Source organism: Vombatus ursinus, unplaced genomic scaffold, assembly GCF_900497805.2.
Source record: "Vombatus ursinus unplaced genomic scaffold, bare-nosed wombat genome assembly UNPS02014909.1, whole genome shotgun sequence".
In the NCBI taxonomy this organism is placed as follows: domain Eukaryota; kingdom Metazoa; phylum Chordata; class Mammalia; order Diprotodontia; family Vombatidae; genus Vombatus; species Vombatus ursinus.
Genome location: NW_020954687.1, coordinates 15,854,351 through 15,878,002, shown reverse-complemented (window position 1 = coordinate 15,878,002; position 23,652 = coordinate 15,854,351). Strand labels below are relative to the sequence as shown.

Sequence of the window (23,652 nt, the reverse complement as noted above, 5' to 3'; positions counted from 1 at the left end):
GTTAATGAATTGGACAGCTTGCTTCAGTTTACCTGAAAAGTGGCTGAATCCCAACAGGAGTAAGCCACCTAGTGGTGGTCTGATTATCACATGCTGAAGAGCTTGCTCAAGAAACATACAGCAAAGATCCAGTAGGAGTCTTCCCATAAATTAACTAAGGAAATTTTATTGATAATAGAGACTTGATGAGAATTGTTGAATATTGTGCCTTAAAAATATTTAGGGACCACTTTGCATCCCTCCATTACCCTATATAATTTAACCTCCCACTGCCACTAAAATGGTACCCAAATCATTTCACTGAAAATTTTAAAGAATTTAAATCATATTTTCCTATTTATGCTTAAATCACTTTAGAATATCTGAGTAAGACAGCAAGCCCGCCCAAGGTGTATAACCATTACAGTGGAGGCTAAGAGAAAAATCCTACAAAGGAAGGAAACCCCTGTGGTTCCCATCCCTTTACCTCTATCTCCTTCCCTTCCTCTTAAAACTACAAAAAGTACATGGATCACCCAGTCAAATGTTTAAATACAATTGTGAATCTAATCTGAAAATCCTAAATGTAAGTGATTTTCCTTATCAATATGCTTTTTCTTCCTTGTCTCAAACTTTAATGACTCCAAATTTCTCTCAGAAACAAAGGCCCCAACAGGGAAAGAAGGAAGGAAAGAAGGAAGAAAGGAAAGAATAGAAAGAGGATATGAGGGAGGAAGGAAGGGAGGGAAGAAAGAAAGAAAGAGAGGAAGAGAAGAAAGTGAGGGAGAAAGAAAGAAAAAGAGAAGGAAGAAGAAACATCAAAAAAGGCATTATTGAAAGAAAATACACTGATCATGTTTTGACAATAACTACCATAACTAATGGGAAACTCATAGGATCCACTGATAACCTCAGAATATAAAGAGAACATCAAAAATAGTACCCAATATAATGGGAGGACATTCAGGTACAAACATAAGAAAACAGGAACAAGAATGACAGAGGATAAATACACATCGATGTGCTGCCATATGATTCCTTGGAGGGAACACTGATGAGGTCACAGAAGTACTAGACCATTTGAGCATTTCACATTGTGTTGTATCAAGCTAGGGACAACAATAATTAAAAGAATTTTTAAAATATTTTATCTAATAGAAGAATTTACATGCTGTATTATTTTATATGATACTTCTCTATCAATCAACCAACAAGTATTTATAAGTGTCTGGTATAGTGAAAAGAGCTAGCCAGGAAAAATGCCCCTAACATATATAGGTTGTGTCAGTCTGGGTAAGTAACTTATTTTGCCTCTTAGTTTCTTAAGACCGCAGATTATCAAAGGTGCCAAATATAACTGGTAGAGGAAGTTTCCATAAAATAGTAAAATCACATGGTAGACCCTATGCCATATGATGTTCCAGGCACTATATTGAGTACAAAGAATAAAGCAATAACAATTCTTGCCCTTAAAAAGATAACTTTCTAATGAGTGAATAAAGCTAGGTGAGTAGTAAAAACAGTGCTGAACTTAGAGCCAAAAAGTCTCAAATTAAAATCTTGCCTCAGCCTCTTACTAGCTGTGTTACCCTGAACAAGTCATTTAACCCCTCTCAGTGTCAGTTTCCTCCTTTCTAAAATGAAGCTAATAATAACACTCATCTGACAAGGTTGTTATAAGGATTACATAAACTGTCACACAAAGAAAGCATTTTGCAAAGCTTGAAACTATACAAATGCTAGTTACAATTTTATGTGAAAAAAGTATATTATATGGAATGTACATATAATATGTTAGATTTATAAATATTGTATAAGATGCATGAAGAATAAATGGAATCTTAGAAAGGAAGACGTAACAGCTGAGGGAACCAGGAAAGGATTCCTGTGGAAGGTGGAACTTCAGTTAAGTCTTGAAGAAAGCCAGAGATTCTAAAAAGTAAGGTGCGGCAAGAGGTAAGTGACAATCAGTACAAGGTTCTTGAGATGTAGATGGAGTATCATTTGCAAGGAACAAGCAATCTAACATAGTGAGATCATAGACTGCATAAAAGGGAGCAATTTCTAAGAAGATTGGAAATGTGGGAATGAAAAGTTTTGAACACCCAACAGAAGAATTTATATTTGATCCCATGTTAATAGGGAGCCATTGAAGTTTACTGAGTAAGGAAGTGATGTGGTCAGATAATGGTTTATGAAAAATCACTTTGGCAACTGAGTAGATAGACTAAAAAGAAGAGAGACTTGAGGCAGAAAGAAAAGTAATTGTTATAGGGGAGGCATTAGGTGAGGAGGGCATGAACTAGAGTTTATGACTCAGTAGAGAAAAGGACATGTACTGGAGACAAGTTATGGAGTTAGAAAAGATAAGATTTAGAAATTGATTGAATGGGTAGAGTAATTGAAGTCTTGGAACTCATGTATATTTTCTAAGGCAAAAATAATAGCAGATGATATTTAAGTTCACTTATTTTATGTTATTTTAAGTTCACTTTATAACCAGTGATTTTAATCCTGTGGTGTGGGGGGGAGGGGATTCCAGGTAAAGAAATAAGGACTCTGAGGCAAGATCTCTAGCAACTATATTGATTAATACTTGACTTTAGAAAAAATGTATCATGAGGGAAGAATATGAACAAACTTTTTTTTAAAAAGTCATGTCTTGCAATTTAAATTTACTTGCATTTTAATGGTATGAATAATCAGTTCACCACCATACAATCTACATTATAGATTTAGGAATATAAACTTGGTTTCTAAATTTCAAAATAGTTTTAATCTTTCCAGTTTTATAGAATGCTGTATTATAGAAGATAAAATATCTCAAGGAACAATGAGATGCTTTAAAAAGAATCATCTTCTTTGGAAAAGGAAAGGGAAGTAAAGGACATTCATTTTGAAAATGGAATACAATAAGTATGGTGGATATTGGGAGGCAGTGGATGTAAACTCATGAGTAAAAGAAAGTGTACAATATCTACACAGCACTTGATACATATATTTGAGTGATTAAAAAATAATCACTAATGAGTAGGAGATTCATGTTATTAGTGACCAATCAACAAGAAGTTAGAGACTCTCAAAAAATAAAACAAAAGAAAAATCATTAAAAAAAAGCTGTTGTTAGGGATCCCTCCCCATTTTAATCTTTCCTAATAAGATGATATACCAAATAGACTAAATTAGTTATCAGTTATAGAAAGCCCAACTAGGGCAAAAAATGCATTAGTATTAGGTGGTAAATGAATTAAAATACTGCATGGTGAAGAAAACAAGTTGGAAAACTTGGACAAGAAAGATAACCAAAAAAAAAATGTCTGCATATGCCAAGATCACAAATAAATAGCACAAAATAAATCAATGCTCTGTTGGTGAAGCTGCCAAAGTGAGTGAGTGGTAGACTATGGTTTCCATTTTAAGTATCTCAATGACCCATTTTTTAGTGAAACTAAAAAAACAGTTTTAATCTCCCTTTTTGTTTATTTTTCCCAGAGAAATAAGACTGCATTGATTCCTTACTAATCTTCCTTTTCTTGGTAATTTGGACATCAAGTTGAAGTTCCCATACTTAACCTGATATGAGTACAAAGATGCCATATGTTACACATGGAGCTTTATAGCTTCATAACTGCCAGGCGGCTCTTGTCTTTGAAAATACTTTTTTGTTTATTTGCTTTACTGAACTCAGATGAATAAAATAATTTTTACTTACACTAAAAGATTACTAAATATAAAAAAAATTCTACTTTTCTTGCAAACAATGGAGTCAAGCAACATAAAATCTGTCACACCCTCATAAAAAACTTCAATCCTTACATGACAGTTTTGGGAATTTTCTGAAAGTACAGAAAACAAAAGATCTTTGCAATATGAGCCAGAAAATATAATGAACATTTCATAGATTTATTTTTCAATATGCATGATAATAAACATTTCCATTTCAGGAAAAGTATGAACATTATTATGCTCATTGTTTGCTTGTGGGGTGATCTGTTTTTATTTGCTTTTTTCAATAATTATTTGATCACTACCTACACATGATTTATTGATTCTGATAGCACACATAAAAGACAAATGAGTTGAGAGTCTATGTTTTCCTGTTGTACCACTGCTTTGGGGAATATCTGAGAATAATCATTCTAATGTGCTAGAGGACACATTGCTGTCAATTCGTCATTAAGGATATTAAAGCCAGTGTGTTTGAAGCTAATTACCATACCTGAAATCTGAAGTAGATTTCAATGTCAAAACAATGCTCCCAGTTTCCCAGATTGTCAAAACATTTCTTACCTTTGTCTTGGCAGGCTGATGAGTGGTTGTTTATGACACCTCTTACTAAGGCTAAAAAGCTTGTATACAATTTTCTGTGCCTTTAGGAAAAGTTGTTTCATGCTGTTCTCCAGTTGTTCATAACGACGCTGAAAATTAGAATCCATTGTCCACAAATGCATTATGGTAGATGTGTTGAGGAAATAATTCATGGGAAGCCTTTTCATAAAGAATTTGAATTCATCTAGAAAAATGGTTAAAAAATAAACACTTTAATGATGAAATCATTATTTTTTCTAGTAAATAATCTTCTTAGATGTGAATAGAAAACAATCATTTGATTTCACTGTTGAGTATGGATTATCTAGAATAATGGGAATGTAAAAATAGTAACACCAAATATAATCCCATAGTTTTTTATATATACCTCAGAATGGATCTATGAGAGCAGAAGAGATGTCAAATAGCATATGAAAAAGAAAACACTTGTGCCAAAAAATAATTTCATGTGACTTCATTTTTGTGTACCCTATTTTCATGATATGAATGTATTTGAATAAACTCTCTTATACATGCAAAGATCATTCATCTGTCTTCCATATCCCATATAGACATTAACAATCCTTTTAAAATGCTTTCATAGTCATAAAATTATTTTGGAATTTTTTTTTTCAAATTAGTGCAGGAAACATGGTCATTTCAATAGTATTTTATCTTCAACATTTTTGGAATAAAAGCAGGAAAATTTATCCAGTAAGGAATATAAGTATTCTTTTCAATCAATCTCCCAAAGTGCCATGATACAAAATAATTTTAAATAGAAATTATTTCTATAGTAATATATGGAAAAACAAATTTTAGAAAGATTTTTCATCTTCTAATTTTTGTCAACTCTTATCTAGTCTAATTGGCCACTGGGCAAGTGGTTGACTGTCTGATAAACTGTAGGAATACAAAGGAATGGTACAATTAAAAAAATAAATAAGACTATAAGAATGATGAGTTTAGAAAAGACTTGAGATTTCTAAGATTTAATGTATACTGCCGTATAATATTTTCATAAGAAATAAATGGCTATGACATTCCTAAATGTTCTTTTTTAAAATTTTTATTTTTCTAAAACTTCAATACACAATAAGAAAAGAAAAAGAAACACACTTAAATATTAAAAGTTAAATACAAAATGAAAAATGAAAAAAAAACATCCTGTACACAGCAGAATGTAAGAGAGGATTCAAAACATAGCCATAAATGTCCATTTCAAGAAAGTCTATGTAATAAATACTCCACTTTGTGTTGAGAGCTATCCATCTTTTCTTTGCTTCCTTGTAAATTTTCTTTTGTTCTTTGCTGTGCACTTTGTACTTTGTTCTTTATCCCCCCTTACTCCCTGCCCCCCAGAAGGCTATAATTTAGCATGGATTTAAAAGTTCTTAACAGAGGTTCACTCTCTTTTAAGATAATGAGACTGTGCCTTATCAGCACATACATTCAGAATTGTTTTTAAAATATGGAAAAATAATAAAAAAATTATTAGAAAGACTCTTAGCAGATTTTCTAACACAACATAGTTATCATACCATTAGTCAGGTATGTAGCAATTTTGTAAACACTGTATATATGAATTCAAGTTTGGGGAGAAGAATTTTAACAGCTGAATTCAGTAAATATTGGGTATAATAGACAAAACTTTCAAACAATAACCAGAAAATCAGAGCTCAAGTAACTGCTCTGCCACTAAAATGGGTTTACGATTTTGAAAATACCCCCTAATCTCTAAGATGCAGTTTCTTCATCTATAAAATAAGTGGCTGAACCTATACAAGAGAGAGAGATCTCTTTTATCCATCAAATTCTTTCATTTAATAAGACAGTTATTTTTAAACTGGTTAACAATCAACTAATAACTGGTAAGTGATTGTTTAATCAGGATGAAAATGATAACAACTTGACATCAATAATAGTTGTGCCTTACATATACATAATACTTTACAGGATTCAAAGCATTTTCACACATGTTAAAACATGAATATATTTTACGCTTTTTGCTTTTAAATCATAGTAATTTATAGATATCTTCCTGATTTCCCCCTGAAACACTAACATCTAGTAAACTTTTCTTGAAAAACAGTTAAGTAAAACCCACCAACACAAATGCTTTCACGTGACAGGTAATACTCCATACTTTACTTCTATACCCACCACAGCTAGCATCTGTAGAACACTTTAAGATCTCAAAACACTTTACAAATACTCATTTTTTCTTCACAACAACCCACCTACCTGGGAGGTAGGTGGTGTTATAATATATTATTACTTGTTGGGTGCGAGGTGAAACATTAGAATTGTTTTTATTAGCATTTTTATATTAGTTATTTGGAGTAGTCTTTCATACACTTATTAAAGCTTACAATTCTTCTTCAGAAAAGTCTTTTCATATCCTTTGACCACCTTCAGCTAGTTAGATAATTGACTGATCCCATGATAGCCTGCTGCTTTCTGTAATAGCAGTAAGCAAGGGAAGAAGCCAAGGACTGCTGAATTTAGAACATGAGGAATACTTTGAAACAGTTGGTGCTCTCTTGGGGCTGCCAAATTTCAGCTAAATTATCAGAAGTCACCACGTCAAGAATGCCATCCAAGTGGAACTGAAAATCAGAAGGGTTATTGTTATTTCCTCTTGACTTCAAGTAGTTATCACCCATACTACTTGTAACATTTGTTTAGGGGAAAAATATTATCTATACTCTACCCCCAAAACATTAATAATGGACTGATGAAATTTAAGTCATTTTAAGGAGACTATATCTTCTTGATTTTGTTATTTTTATTCATAACCTTGAAAATATCACTATTTTACCTTCTTTATTATTGTCTTTCTATTTAAGTTTGATTTAACTAATTAGAGCCAACAGTTAAATATTATATAAATCAAGATGCATTTATTAATGGCCTACTAGAGGTTAGGTACTATGGTAAGGTGCTAGATACAAAGAAAGATAAAAATTGTTCCTTCCCTCAAGGAACTCACATTCTTTTTTTCATATATTTTAATTTTTTCTCAATTGCATGTAAAAACAATTTTTATCATCATTTTGTTAAACTTTTGAATTCTAAATTCTCTCCTTCCCTTTCTTTCCTACCTCCTCCCTGAGAAAGTAAGCAATTTGATATGTTACACATATGCAATCATGCAAAACATATTTCCCATATTAGTCATGCATTAGAACATGTTGTCATGTTCAAAAATAGTCAAAACAATTTTTTTTAAGTTAAAAAAAAAGCATGCTTTGATTTGCATTCAGATTCTATCAGGTCATTCTATGGAGGTGGATAGCATTTTTCACCGTAAAAAAGGAACTTATATTCTAATTCATTCATTAACATGCACATTATAATAGTAACAGCATCTGTATAAAACTTTAAAGTCTTAAAACACTTTACAAATGCCTCATTTTTTCTTCACAACAACCCACCTACCTGGGAGATAGGTGGTACTATATTATTATTTAATATTTGTATATATACACACATATGCAATATGTAATTACTGAACAAACAATATAATATATATGTAATATTTAGTGGCTAAACATACAATATGTAATGAGGCCAAGTCAATTTCATTGTAGTTAGTCGTTACTTGGAGGCAGTGTCTCCCTTCAGTGAAAGATTGCTGAATTTGAAATCACAGGACCTCAGGTAGAATCCTTCTGCTATTTACTAACTACATGTCTTAAACAAAGTTAATTAACCTTTACAGGGCTCAGTTGTTCACCTAAAAAATGAGGAGAGTGGACTTAATAGACATCAACTTCCCTTTCAGTCCTTCAACTATGATCCTGTAATGTTCCTAGCTTTTGAGCTAAGATATCTAAAAAAGGTACACATCTCAGGGTTTCTATATGTTATATTCTGTTTTATTGGTTGCTTATGTAGGATGGAGTCCTTCTTTGCAAATTCCTGGTTTCTACTGAGAATAGCTCCAGGGACCACACCAGAGAGATGCATGCCCAAGCAGTACACCAGTCAGTTGGATAGAAAGAACCTATATGAACAACATAGCATGATGGGTGGAGTCCAGGCACCAGGGCTGGGGAACCTGCAGCCTAGAGGTCACATGTGGTGCATTAGGTCCTCAAGTGCCGCCCTTTAACTGAATCCAAACTTCACAGAACACATCCCCTTAATAAAAGGATTTGTTCTATAAAACTTGGATTCAGTCAAAAAGCCACACCCAAGGACATAGAAGGACACATAGGGCCTCGAGGCTACAGGTTTCCCACCCCTGTCCTATGTTTTCCTTCTGTCATTTACATGGACATCTTTGGTTTAGAAGCGGCATCTGAGTAACACTTAGAAAGGTTGGCATCATTACCACCTGGAGAAGAAAATCCATTTGAGAGGTATCAGGACTTGGGAACTTAAGTGAATGCTGGTGAGACATTTCCTTCCCTGTCTACTGGAACTAATTATAAGGACCATGGAACCATTCACTCAAACAAACAAAACAGAAAAACAAAAGCAAACAGAAACAACTTTGAGGCACGTCCAATTAGAGCTGATGATATCTGGGCCAGATACTTTGAAATCTCCTCAGCCATGTGTGATACTCCTGGGTACAGCAGTTCCCTTGGCAAAAGTAAAGGTATGAACTGATTTGGGAGTTCAAACCTCATTAATATGGCAATGAGCCAGTCACTCCTAGACACTAGGGAGGTTCAATACTGTGCTTTTTATCTTTCTATGTCCTACAGTAAATGTGCTCTAAATTATAATGTGAGTTTTGTTTCCTTTCAGATCATTCAAAACTGGGAAAGATCTAAGAATCTTAATGGGAAGTGAGAGGTGAGCAATATTTGGAGATTTTCCCAGAATTCTGGAAGGGGGAATAATGACCCAATTTATGAAATAATAAATGTGAATTTAAACCCTAGACCATATTGAAAGGAACTTGGGTCAAAGAGAAGGGCAGATGCTTCTTCTGCATATAGGAAAATAATGTTGAAATATCTATACTTACAGAATCAACTCCATACATGTGGAAGGTATTTAAGCAATATTCTGCCTCTATACACCAGGACACCATGGACCCTCTATTTCATAATTTAAAAAGTTAATTTCCTTCTATAACTTAATTTTGAATTCCCCATTCTGGACACTAAAGAATAGTAAAACAGTGGTGCCTGGGTGATAGAACAAATGGGCATTAAGTGTGTAAAGAACAGCAAAGAAAGTTAATTTTAAAAAGTCATTAGATAGATGTAAAGAAATGATGACACAACTATGTTCAGTGATTACATGCAAAGGTGATATTGTTCCTTTTAAAGCTTCATTATTCCAATGTAAGATGGCCGAACTTTGGATAATCAGTTTAGCATTTGGAATCTTAGAGAAATACAATATTTCATTTTTGGAAGTTTATTTATTAGATATATGAAATGGTCATACCAAAGAACTTCAAGAGCAAGAAAGTAAAAGCAATGTGAAGATTTAGGTTTAAGAATCTATCAAATGTCCTCCCATTTCCAATAAAGAATATTGCTTGATTCTTAGGGAGTCAGGTTAAAAATTTGCCAATAATCAGTTAAAATGTCTAACCTCACAGAAAAAGCAACAACCTAATAGTGGGGCAACAAAATCATAACATTTGGGGTGACAGATTCCTGAAATCAACATGCTGGAGTCTGGAGATGGCAATTTGAGAGTCACTTACACAAAGCATGAATGACATCACAGGTTTCAAAAACTTAATTCCTTTTTATAGTGCTGATATTGTCTTAAAAAAAGAGTCCTCTAATAATAAAATCATGGTAATATCACCTTTCCTCCTCACAACAATATTTTCCAGTGTAATCTCAGCAATAAAAGTGATAGCAGGTTGAACACCACTGGCTATATTAAATTGAAATCACAAATTACAAAGCTACTAAAATTGTTATCTGAGTGGTTGATCTTCAAAAAGACTCATATTTCAAGTTACCAAATTCACATTCAATAAAATGTTTCTTCACTATTGTTCACCCATTACTAAGGTGATTTACAAAAGACATATGGTTTAAAATAGCATGCCATGCTTCAAATGCTTGGGATAAAACAAAGTAGTGAAATGAAAATATATTTATTTTTATGTTCCGGTGATTTTTCAGATGTTCATGATATATTATTTAATCCATCCATTCCCAACTCCCTCAAAAAATAAATTCAAGGAATATTTATTTTTATTGGAACCTGTGAAAATAACAGCTATTAATTTAAAATGTTGCTTATTTCCTGACAGAAAAAGTAGTAAATCTAAAATATGCAGAAAGGTTTAGAAATCATTATTTGTATGTTGCCAATATATTGAGGTTCTCTTATCAGGTAGGTATCCACTGTCAAAAAGTATGTGCAGTGGAGAAAACAAGGTATTGTAATTGGTTTTGCTTGCAATTCTTGAATAATAAGAAGACCTGAGAGTTTGAATAATTTTTTTCTGGATCATTTACTCCATGTGAAAATTATCTTACAAACACTTTTAAAAAAAAGGGCCCCATGGTAAAAATGGTAGTAAAAATATACTTGAGTCTAGATTTTGTTCTTCTGCATAATGAGCATAATGGTATGACTTGAATAGTTATTTTTTCTACATAAGATTCCTATGCCAGTCTAAATAGCACTTATGAATCTTTCAATTCATTTTAGGAAGCATGCTTAAATGTTATTGAACAATAAACTCAATAGCAAAAATTGGAAGCATCATCTTTTAGGACACTGAATGAACAAAGAGAATGCTACTATACCATTAAAATTATAGAACAAAGAATTCTGAAAAACAAGGAAATACTTACATACATTGATATAGTGACCTAACCATTTTAATATATGCTCCTTTGGGAGCAGAAACTATAATTTATATTTCTTTGTATCCCTAACACACAATGCATGACAAATAGAAAGCTCCTAATACATGCTTATTGACTGACTGACTGACACAAGGAGGAAATCAATATATAGAACAACTACAGTAATAATGTAAATGAAAAGTGCATTGTCATGAAGTCAAAGACAATGCTATTATAATGTTTAATCTGGAAAAGAAATGAAGGAAACACTACATATTTTCCCTTGGAGAAGTGGGAGATGATATGGCAGAATATCGAGTATTATGGTATCAGAGAGGATCAATGTATTGTTTGATTTTGCTTAAGTGTTTTACTTTGGTTACAATGGGAAACTCACAATGTAGGACTCTGGAGGATATATCAGGAGAAACCTGTGATATAAAAACAAATTCCATCAATAAAACTTTAATAAATAGATATTAAAAATAAAGTAGACGAAAGAGAAAGAAAACAAATGGAACATTTTTGATTACCTTAAGTTTTAAGCCATACAAATTCTCAAAATATTGGTTTCTATGAAAATTTCTATTATAAGTAATATCAAAATTATAAAATATTTTTGTTGAATTCCTCTCTGAAAAAAATTTTATTTGAAGAACAGTGTATTAATTATGAGTTTATAGAGACATATTTAACATTGGCAATAACTTTTTTTCTCTTTTTACTATGTCAATTTTTATGTTTTATTCATTTTTTAAATTTATGTAGTAAAACAAGCATTTCCATAACTATAATAAAAAAATGCACATGAAACTGCAAATTTGTTACATACAAATTGCTATTCCTTTTAAATATATAATAAAGCTAGGTTAATTTCTTATTTTCCCTTTTCTTCCCTCCTCCCCATCCTATAGATGGTGACCATTAGACACAAATGTGTATATGTATGTATGTATGTGTGTGTGTGTATGTAAAACCATGCCACACATACTTCTATTTATCAGTTCTTTCTCTAAATGCAGATAGTATCTTCCTTCATGTATCTTTTGTATTTAATTTGGGTATTTATAATAATCAACATGATTTACTTTCTCAAAGTTGTTCTTTTAAACAGTGATAAGAGAACTCCAATATTGCTATTACTGTATACAATGTTCTCTTGGTTCTGCTCATTTTGCTCTTCATTATTTCGTGCAAGTTTATCCACATTTTTCTAAGATCATCAAGCTCATTGTTTCTTATAGCACAGTGCTCATTATTTCTTACAGCACAGTAGTATTCCATCACGACCATACATCACAACTTGTTCAGCTATTCCCCAGTTGATGGATATCCCTGCAATTTCCAGTTCTTTGTCACCACAAAGAGAGCAGCTATAAATATTTTAGAACATATAACTTTTTTTTTACTTTTCCCCTAATCATCTTTGGAAATAGACTGAGTGGGAGTATTGAGGTCAAAAGGTATAGGCAGTTTAATGACTCTTTGAGCATAATTCCAAATTGCTCTCCAAAATGGTTGGGTTAGTTCATAATTTCATGTGGTGCTTTCCTTCATTTCTTTTCCTGATTAAACATCATAATAGCATAGTCTTAGACTTCATGACAGTGTGCTTTTCATCTACATTATTATTGTAATTAGTGTCCCAATTTTTTCACATACCCTCCAAAGTTTGTTATTTTCCCCTTCAATCGTTTTAGCTAATCTGATAGGTGTAGGGTTGTTTGAATTTGCATTCTCTAATCAATAATGATTTATAGCATTTTTTCATATGATTATTTATTGTTTTGATTTCTTCATTGAAAAACTGTCTATTCATGTCCTTTGACCAATTATCAATTGGGGAAAGACTCGTATTCTTATAGATTTGACAAAGTTCTTAATATATTTGAGGTATGAGACCTTTATCAAGAAACTGTCTATACAAATTATTTTCCTAATTTTCTGCTTTCCTTCTGATTTTGGGTACATTTGTTTTATTTGTACAAAAACTTTTTAATTTAATGTAATCAAAATTATCCATTTTACATGTCACTCTGCTCTCTATCCCTTGTATCCTCAGCATGGTAGACATGGCAGAGGAGCTTTCAGAACAATGTTTTTAAAATAGTTAATTCTTATCCCAAAATCTTGTCTTTACATTTGTCAAATACAAGGTTACTATATTGATTTCCTGCTGCAAATTGTCTATTTCCTGTGTTCCATTGATCTACCTTTCTATTTCTTAGCCAGTACTGGATAGTTCCAATAATTACTGCCTTGTAATATAGTTTAATACGTGATACTGCTAAACCTCCTTCCTTTATATTTTTCTTTAGTTCCTTTAATATTCCTGATTTTTTGTTCTTCTAAATGAACTTTGCTATTGTTTTTCTAACTCAAAAATATTTACAGTTATAAAGAATGCTTGCTGATAGTTTTAGATAAATGTTTTTATCAATTTAAGAAAAATATATTTATACCTATACTGTCAAATGTTTTTAATAGAAATAATTATTGTATTCCATCGATTGCATCTATTGATGTAATCATGTACTCACCTTTTCCCATTATTTATAAATCAATTTCATTATTTTCAAATTTTACCTTTTTTTTAAACATATACTTGTCAGGCACAGTATTTTATTTAAAATGAGCTAGCTTTCATATTAGTCAATCATTTCAACAACTTGCATTCACATCTTTCCTTCCATAAAAGAGCTTACAGTACCTTCTAATTAATTTTCTTAGCATTAGTCATGAGGTATGGAGGAAGAATATCAATGTAAAACACCTGAGAAACAAATTAGGCATATTGGTTGGTAAACAAATTGTTTTTCTGCCCCTTAAGGTGCTCTTTGCCCGGCTCAATGCCCCTAGGACATTTTATCTGTAAAATAAGTAGTGGAACAGGATATTTGATAGCTAATTCCCTACTCTGAAGTCATATAAATGATTTATAAATGGTTAGACCGAACACCTTACCAATTAGGGGAAGATGACTTGTATAAAGAGAAATAAAAATAACAAATACGGTCAATAATATGGAAAAAAAGAAAAACAGTATCTGGATGTAAAGAAAAGGAGAGAACAAAAAAGAAAACAATTTGGCATCTTCAAATTACATAGATTCCAAGACTTGGAATGATTTAGAATATTTCTGAGGTTGAAATTTATTTATCAGCTTTGCAGGAATAATAGTATAAACTGAACTGAGTAGACATCACTTGAATTAGATCATGCTTGCCAGTTTCCTTTCTTTATTACAATGTCAGGATAATGCTCAAAATACCTCAGCAAACTCTCCTTCTCATAACTTTATAAGTAGATTTGCCAGGTGTGACACTAGCAGGAGGCACATAATGCACTTAAGATTGAAAATGAGGCAATTATATTTCAATGTTGTAATTGGCTAGATCTTAATTTCTGGACTATGAGATGAATTGACTTAGCTACTGGCTTTCTGGAGGAACACTGAATATTGCACCTGTTTGTTTTATTAAAACAGAAACACCTCCACAGGGGTGAAAAAATGAATATTGGTTATGGAAGCAGTGAAGGCTTGAAGAAATCACTTCTTTAAATAGATTATACTTTGTCAACCACAATAAGACTAGTATGTAATTATTAGCCTTACAAAATAATTGAGAAATTAACAATTATAATGGCAATTCCCAGAAAAAATTTTTTAAATTTAATTTTGGGATTCCTAAACTTCTTTCAAAAGTCATTGTTAATTTTGTTTCTTGCCCCTCAAAGGACATTTTCTAAAAAACTTCCAATGATTAAAATGTAGCTTGAATTTGTATCAATTTAATTGGAAATTTTTAAAGGAATATGTTGATTAAAGTTCATCATAAGAATTGTTTTGCATAGAAATTGAATCACTTTTCTGATATAATGGATATGGAAAAAACAGGAGAGTTCATTCAAATATTCAAACAATCTCATCAAATAAGTAATTTCTTACTATATATTCATTCTTTGAAGAAATTAGGTATTTCTTCCAGTTCAATTGTAATAAAGCCTTTCTAAGCTCTATATTTTTTGTTACCTTTTGAGATCAAGGTAGTGACCTTTAATTTTTTTAATTCTTCAAATTTCCACAAATCTTTGACTGTCAAATGTAGATATTCCTACTATCCACACAGAACAGTACCCTTCAATACTTTCTTATTCTTGGCCATTTTTGTCTATGTTTTCCCATAGAGTCTCCCAAAGAGGAGTTACTCAATATTGTAAAGGCCTTCTTTACTCTGGATTTTTTTTTTTACATTTCATAGTCCCAATGCAAAATTCAGATTGTCCATCTATTAACTCCTTTTCACTATATGATAAGACCAGTGCTTTTTGTGAATTTACCTACAGCTATTCTCTTGCAAGCAGGTGATTGTTACAAATAGGTTGCGGCCTAAATATATGCAAAATGAGTCTGTGTCACTCCATATCACTTAGAACTTTGATACTTTGATTCTTTATTGAGGATGGAGGTTTTTCAAGATTTACATCCATATAATCCTACCAGGAAAACATTTGTGTCAAAAAGATATTTTTTGTTTTGCCAGAGAACCACTTGGGACTTTTGAAAGCCCTATAGAATTTTACAGATACAATCCAGCCCACTTTCATCCTCGTTCAATTCTAGGCTCAAACTACTATCTGCTTACAGTGCTCATCCTCAGTATATGTACTGGTATACTGACTCAGTAAACTGCCCATTTGAGGATCAATGCAATCAGCACAAAATTATCCATAAGTAACATCTGGAGAAACTCACCAGAGTATACTATGCCACTTGGTAATGTTTAGAACAGTTCAAAAATAGAATAAAATATTTTACTAAGTAGTGATTAAGTTCTACATGAAAAGTCAGGTCTCTTCCAATTCTAGGATTCTATGAAAGTAGTTCAAAATTCTAATATCACACTCAGGTAGAAAACCTTGTTTATAAACAATGACAAACACTTGTATATTTTGCACAAGCATTAAAATGGGCCATTGATGAAAGAAGTGAAGACACACATGCACATATGCATGTGTGTGCACGCGCGCACGCACGCACGCACGCACGCACACACACACACACATACACACACAGAGTCCCAAAAGTCTTAGTGCAATTCTGTGCATTAAAGCTTAAAGTATGTGTATTTATACCCATGTATATGGCAGACTCAAACATGGACATAGAATATGTTTAAACACTTAATCTATGAGAGGAAGGAATAGCAGTAAAGTAGAACTCTTTAAAGCATTTTTGAAATCATAATGAGATTAAGTGGAAAAATGAGTCAATTTAAAAAATTTGATTTGCAGACTTTATTTTCCAAGGAATATAGGTAGTATATAAACAACATATACAGCTAGACATATTAAATAAATGTAACTTTAATACAATTGGCAGTTAATGGAAACTATCTGAACAATAAAAATATCATTTCAGTTTATTGTGATCATTAGAACTGATGGATTAAATGAATATTCAAAAGCAATCCATATGATCATACCAAAACAAACTAATCAGCTGTCATAATAATGTGTTCTTTTGCAAAGTAATTCACATACCTTTGAAGGAATAGAATTGACTCATTCTAATGTAGTCAAAGTAAACTCTCAGGATGCTACCTTAACTTCGATTCCTACTGAGGAGCTGAGTCCCATGATATTTGCTAGCCACTTCTCCCTCTCAGAGCTCTAGGAGTAGCCCAAGTGGTGAGGGGCAATTATATAATGTCTTCAGCTCAATCCCCTGGTGTGCCTCCCTCCAAAATAGCTGAGAAATATTGTCAGTGACCCTTACATAGCTTTTAGAAAGGGTTATTTACCAAGGTGGTATCACAAGAGCAACTGGCACAAAATATTCCCCTAAAAGTCTATGGCACATTTTCCCACAAGTACATTCAGAATCCACAAGAAAACTAATAAAGTACCTGTGACAAAAGAGTAACACAGCTCTTGGGTTATGGAAGTCCTTTTATCTTATTTATGAAGAATTCAGGAAGATTCCTTTATGCATGCTGAATATGCATCCATCTTTGTCCGTGGTTTCTGATGATACAGATTGATTCCAGCTCTCTTGGGGACATCATTTAGGACACTAATAAGAATATGGGAAGTCCAAGATATTCTGTATCCTTCAAATCTAGAAGGTCCTCATATGGTCAAAGTAGGGGTGGGACTCAAGAGAACTGAGAATCCAAGCCCTCTTCTCTCCCTCTCCTCCTATGTAGCTCATCCTCAGCAGTGTTGTGGAATGGCATACATGCCTCAAATTCTGGAAAAGCCCCCTTTTCCAGGAAACTCAAAATTATTTTATAGCATCCATGGAGAATAACAAAATTCTATTATCAGTAGGAACAGAATCATTGTCTGGCATGATTCTCTTTCTCTCAGTCCCTCAAAGACTTTTCTCATTTAGTCTAAGAGAGGGATTATTAACCTTGGATTCTGAACATATAATAGATATAGCTAGATATATGTAATATATGTGTGTGTGTATATATGTGTGTGTGCATGTGTATGTGTGTGTGTATATATATACCCACATATATATATATATATATATATATATATATATATATATATATATATATATATATAAAACACTGTTTCAGTATGATTGGTTTCTTTTCTAATCCCATGTATTTTATGTTTTAAAGCTTTATTCTGAGAAGTGACTTCACCAAATACCAATGGAGTCTGTGACATACATACACACACACACACACACACACACACACACACACACATGCATGCACACACACAATTTAAGAACCCCTGGTCTTAGATCTCTTGATTGAGCATGTTCTCATTTAGTGTAACTATTAGGTTGAAATGATGGGTGGCTTCAGATCAACCACATATTAAGCCATAAGAAACTAAAGTACTTAGAATTACCACCAGCAATCACACTTCATTACTATTTCTCATATCATTTGGTGAATTGTTTTTAGTTTATAAAAGTAATCCTTTTACTTGACTAGTATAAATCAAATTCCAAAGGGAAAAAAGGATCTCCACATGTATAAATATATTTTATTCTTAAATGATAATTTGTATTTTTAAAATGTCATTCCAATTACTATATTCTGCTATGGAAGTATTCAAGGCAATTAATACTGTATATAAAATATACAACTTTGAAATGAGTCTTGATTTTCTTTCCTGATTCCATGTATGATGGAGATGAGAGCCTTTTGCCTAAAACTAACAATTCAATGTGATTGACCATTTAACAAAACAGATCCAATCAATCAGCTAACTTATGTAGACAACATAATTAGAAACACGTTTAAAATATTTCCTGCCATTATAAAAACTACATTAAAAATCTATTACAAGTTATTCAACTTCCAGGCAGGAGGGCCAATACCATTATTATCGATATTTTTTCTTAAACTACCTGCAGCATATAGTATAGTCCACTACACATACTACTTACATAAGAGGGCTTTTGGTGAGTGCATAAACATATTTTGCATAAAAACTTAATTACTTAGAGCCATTTTGTACATTGATTAAAATAGGCAATATAATCCTTTGTATAAGTTGCTTTATAAAAGATTTTTAACTAAAAGCAGAGATTATTTATGTTTGGCTTTAATGGGAAAAGTTTTTCATTAATTTTAAAAAGTTATATTAGTCCATCAGAACTTATAATTTTTTAAAACATTTTACTTCTCAATGTTTTATTGAATATGATAAAATTTATATCCATTGCATCATTCATAAACAATGATGTTTTTTCTTCACCTTTAACTAAAGTTGCCAACATTTGTAAATACTTGTTTAAAAAGTGGAAAAATTCAAACAATGAAATGTTTGATTTCAGCTACAAAAACAAAGGCACCATTAACTATTAATTAATTAAGTCAATATTAAAGGTCATTTTAGGAAAGTTTATATAGCACTGATATTTCTTGGAGGTGACAGCAGTAATTCATTATAGTAATAACTACCATTTATATAGCACTTTCAGGTTTCAAAATGCTTTACAAATATTAACTTATTTTATCCTAACAACAACCCTGAAAGGTAGGTATTATTGCTGTTGTTATTATTATAATTACTATTATTATCCTAATCATACAGATAGAAAATTGAGGAAGATAAATGTTAGAGACTTATCCAAGGTTACACAGTCAATAAATGTTTGAGGCTGGTTTTTGAACTCAAGTTTTTGTGACCCCAGACCCAGTGCTCTATATAGTCTACCATCTCGCTATCTATGAGAATGGGAACAATCTTATCTTTATAATATACATCATTCTACATTGTCATCCTATGATTACATTTGATAAATTTGACTTAAATATTCATTTATAAAATATTATTACCTAAACTAGGATTCTTTCTTTCTTCAAAAAAGTATAAACCCCACTTGAAAAATTCCAATATGGAAACGTCTTTTTGATGAGGACAGTTTCATGATAGGACCATATGCTCACCATTATCCAACTTGTGCCACACTCCAAAGTAATACAAATTGAATCTGTTTTAGTCAAGATCATGTTATTGGTTTTTTCCTAAGTATTGTTGTTAAAATTATAGATTTGGGAGAAGCTACTTAAAAACCTGTTTTCAAGGAGTATGTTGTTTAAATACATTAATTCAGACAGAGCCCTTGAGATACTAATGAAATGTACCAATGTAGGATGAACAACTTCAGTATAGGTTTTTGATAAGAAAACAGCTGCTTGTCTTGAAATGGTCGAAGTTAAAGTCTAAAAGGCCATAAGATATATCTGCACACAGAAGACATGCTAAGCAATGAACAGATGGTGAGGATAAATAATTCAAAATAGCTCTCCAGTCATTTCTTTGGGTGCAGAGAACATGATGAACTATATTTACAAAAATACTTGATATTTTAACCATCCAAGATACTTCCAGTTTCTTTTTATGCTTCATTCATTCACACATTGAATTTTGAAGATGTAACTCACTGTTTGTGTCTTATTTTTTAATAGTATACTTAATTCAGTTTTAGTTTCCAAACTTGACATTGCTCCAAATATATCTTTTGATTTCATTAGATATATAATCGCAGCCTTGGAATATCCAACTTAGATTTTCATGGGATTCCAGAAGCTAAATCATCATGAGATGCTCAATAAATGGCTAGAAGGAGTGAACAGCCAGTCTGGACAATTACATCCAGGATACCAAAAGATGCAAAATTTAATTCCTTACTCTTCTTGAAATTTGCTGACCCAAAGAACTTTATATATATATATATATATATATACATATATATATGTATATATATACACACACACACACACACACACACACATAAACATGCACAAATATGCGCTATATATAATGTTATATACATACATATATGTATATAAAATGTATATATGTGTGTATATATGTATTTAAATAATCAAGAGTAAAGTAAGTTAACTAGTCACTGTAATCATGAGCTTTGTTCTATCCACCTCCACTTATCTGAGATTTAATGCTCAAGATAACTTAGTTTCTGTCCTACCTCAGACTCTTTTACCAATCCTATTACCAAGCAGGGAAAACATCACAGGTGTAATTCAGTAACACTATTAGTATTATTGGAGCTGTTGGAAAGACAACCAGAATTTTGGAACGGCTAAAGCCTAAAGGAACATAAATTATCTGATCCAGCATGTGTCTCTGAATTCCCTGGACCCTGGAGAATCAGTAGTCAAACCCCTTTATCACTTTACTGTATTATCTTAGTCATAACTTTAGAGCCATGTAGTCCAATCTTCTTAGTTTATAAATAAAGAAAATAAGACTCAGAGAGATTAAGTGACTTGCCTAAATTTGTATGTGTAGTGATAGATTTAATCCCAAGACTCCTGACTCTAAATATTGTTCCTCTTCAACTATAGCACACAGCCCATATTGATGTCAGTGCTACTCTGTCATCCTCTTACGTATGGACCTGTAGGCTTGCTTTCATGACTGTATCAAATTAATGTCCTCTAAATATGACCTCAAAGTCTCATTTGTCACATTTTGATTATAGTTCTGCAGGAATGATTTAATGAAATTCATGAAATTGGATATTTGGGAATGACTCAGGAGCCCAACTGAAAGTTGACACTTGGGATTTATATGCAGGATCTTCAGATTTATCTTCCTACTCAAAGAATATAGCTTAAAAAATAAGTAGACTGCATCCCAAAAGAGATTTTAAAAAAGGAAAAAGACCTATATGTACAAAATATTTAAAGTAGCTCTTTGTGGGGGCAAAGAATTAGAAATTAAGGGGATGCTCATCAATTAGGGAATGACTGAACAAACTGTAGCATGTGATTTATGATGAAATACTATTGCACTAGAGGAAATGATAAGCAGGAAGCTCTCAGAGAAACCTGAAAAGACTTATATGAGTTAATGCAAAGTGAAATGTACTATGTGCAAAGTAACTGCAATATTGTAGGATGACCAGCTATGAATGACTTAGCTATTCTCATCAATAAAACGATCCAAGATACCTCTGAAGGCCTTATGATGAAAAATGCTATTCCTCCCTAGACTGTTGGTGTCTGAATGCAGACTGAAGCATTCTTTTTTTTTTTAACTTCCTTTTTTCTTGAGGGATTTTTTTTGTGTTGTCTTTCACAATATTACTACTATGGAAGTGTTGTGCATGACTACACATGTATAACCTATATCAAATTGCTTGCCTTCTCAATGAGGTGGTGGAGAAGGAGGAAGGGGAAGAATTTGAAGCAAAGTTTTAAAAAGGAATGTTAAAATTATTTTTACATGTAACTGGGGGAAAATTAAATACTAAATAAATTTTTAAAAAAAGAAAAAAAGTGGGAGCTCTTTAGTTCTGTACTCCAGGGATGTTTGCTAGGCTTTCATCTAGGACTTAGAGCACTTGCATGCGTGTCCTACTCCCTTGAGCTATGATTTGGATCGCAAATCATAAGAACTACCATAGCAAGATGCATGTTAAGTAATAGGAAGGGTCTCTAGAGGTTTATAATACTGTACCCAGAGGGATAATGATTATATAAATGATTCTTCAACTCTACCTAAATTATTATAATAGAAAATGTGAGCAGATTAACTGCAATTGTTACAGGACAATATTTTGAGAACTTGCTAGATTTTTGAAAACTACTCTAATATGCTGATTGACATTCACTCATAATCTAACAGTTTCTTTATCTCCGTTGGAATCAAATCAATAAAATTCTACAATGGTCAATTATATACATAAATAGAATGCTGAAATTATTAATATAATAATGACACTATGGTAATAACTATGATGCTCCAAAGAATATAGAACTTTGAAATCACAAAGAATAAGTTTAGAACTCAGAGAGATCTCAGGAGGTCTCCTAATATAATGCCCTTGCTTTGTAGATGATAAAACTAAGGATCAGAAGGTTAAAATGAATTGTCCAATTTCAAATGGTTAGAAATTAGCAGAACCAGAATTAAAACTCATGTCCTTCAGACTCCCAATTCCACTTTTATTCTTTTGTTTCTTTTACCATACTATAATGTGGGAGCAAACAATTTATTTTTTTAAAAAAGATTCTTTCTATAATATTTCCTACTTTAAAAAACAGTCAGTTCATTATTGTGTTCTTTCAGTGAGCATAAGGAAAATTTAAAAAAAATAACTATCTTGGGATGTGAAGGCTAAAAGAATTAACCCTATAGTCTTTACTCTTTTGAAAAATCAATTTTACTGGTTGATTTTCAAACTAACTAGATTCTCACTTTGTCCACCTCTTCCAACACTGTCATCCCTGAAAGACATAGTTTTATGTCCTATAAAGTAATAATCAGAGCTGGGTTGAAATTTTAAAAGTTGCCAGTGAAGCTCAGGGATTGTTTTTAAATGTTGTTGAAGAAATATACTTTTCTCCGAGGAGGCTGGCAGATAGAAAATTCCTTGTATTCTGTAGGGATATATTAAAGTGTGTGTGTGTGTGTGTGTGTGTGTGTGTGTATGTGTGTATCTGTATGTATTCATATTTTATTTTGTAAGGAAATGTAAACATGCTTATAATAAAAATGCTAACATTTATAAAACATGTTAAGGTTTTCAAAAAGCTTTACAATCATTAAAGGAAAGGGAGAAGATCAGTAGGTACTATTATTATCTTTTCATAAATGAGGAAACTGAGGCAGATGAAAGTGATTTGCCCAGGATCATACAACTAGTAAGTATCCAAGGTAAGATTTGAACTTGTGTCTTCCTGACTTTAGGTCTAACGTTCTATCCACTATATCATCTTTTATTTACTTTTTAGGTTTCTATCTAGGACATATCCCATGCATATATACTTGTCCTTTTCTTTGCTCAGGTAGATGCATAGAAATAGAAGCCTAAAGTCATCATGTAATGGTAGGGAATCTCTGTTCATAATACTGTAAACACAGAGGAATAATGATTATATGAATGATTTCTCAACTCTATCAAAGTTTTTTAATAGTAAATGTGAGTAGGTCTAATTGTAGGACATAGATACATATGTGTGTGTATAATATATATACATAATATATTCACTATATATATATATAAAACATATAGATAGATAGATAGATAGATAGATAGATAGATAGATAGATAGATAGATAGATAGAT

The 23,652-nt window shown here is 32.1% G+C and overlaps 1 protein-coding gene across 2 annotated transcripts in view; it reads right to left on the bottom strand.

Annotated features, from left to right (window-relative positions):
- BRINP3 (BMP/retinoic acid inducible neural specific 3) overlaps positions 1–23,652 on the bottom strand; it is a 491,613-nt gene that overhangs the window by 100,958 nt on the left and 367,003 nt on the right. For both annotated transcript variants that reach the window (XM_027843476.1, XM_027843477.1), the window contains one exon: positions 4,270–4,492. In XM_027843476.1, the coding sequence (XP_027699277.1) occupies positions 4,270–4,492 (223 nt within the window). The remainder of the gene's footprint in view (positions 1–4,269; positions 4,493–23,652) is intronic.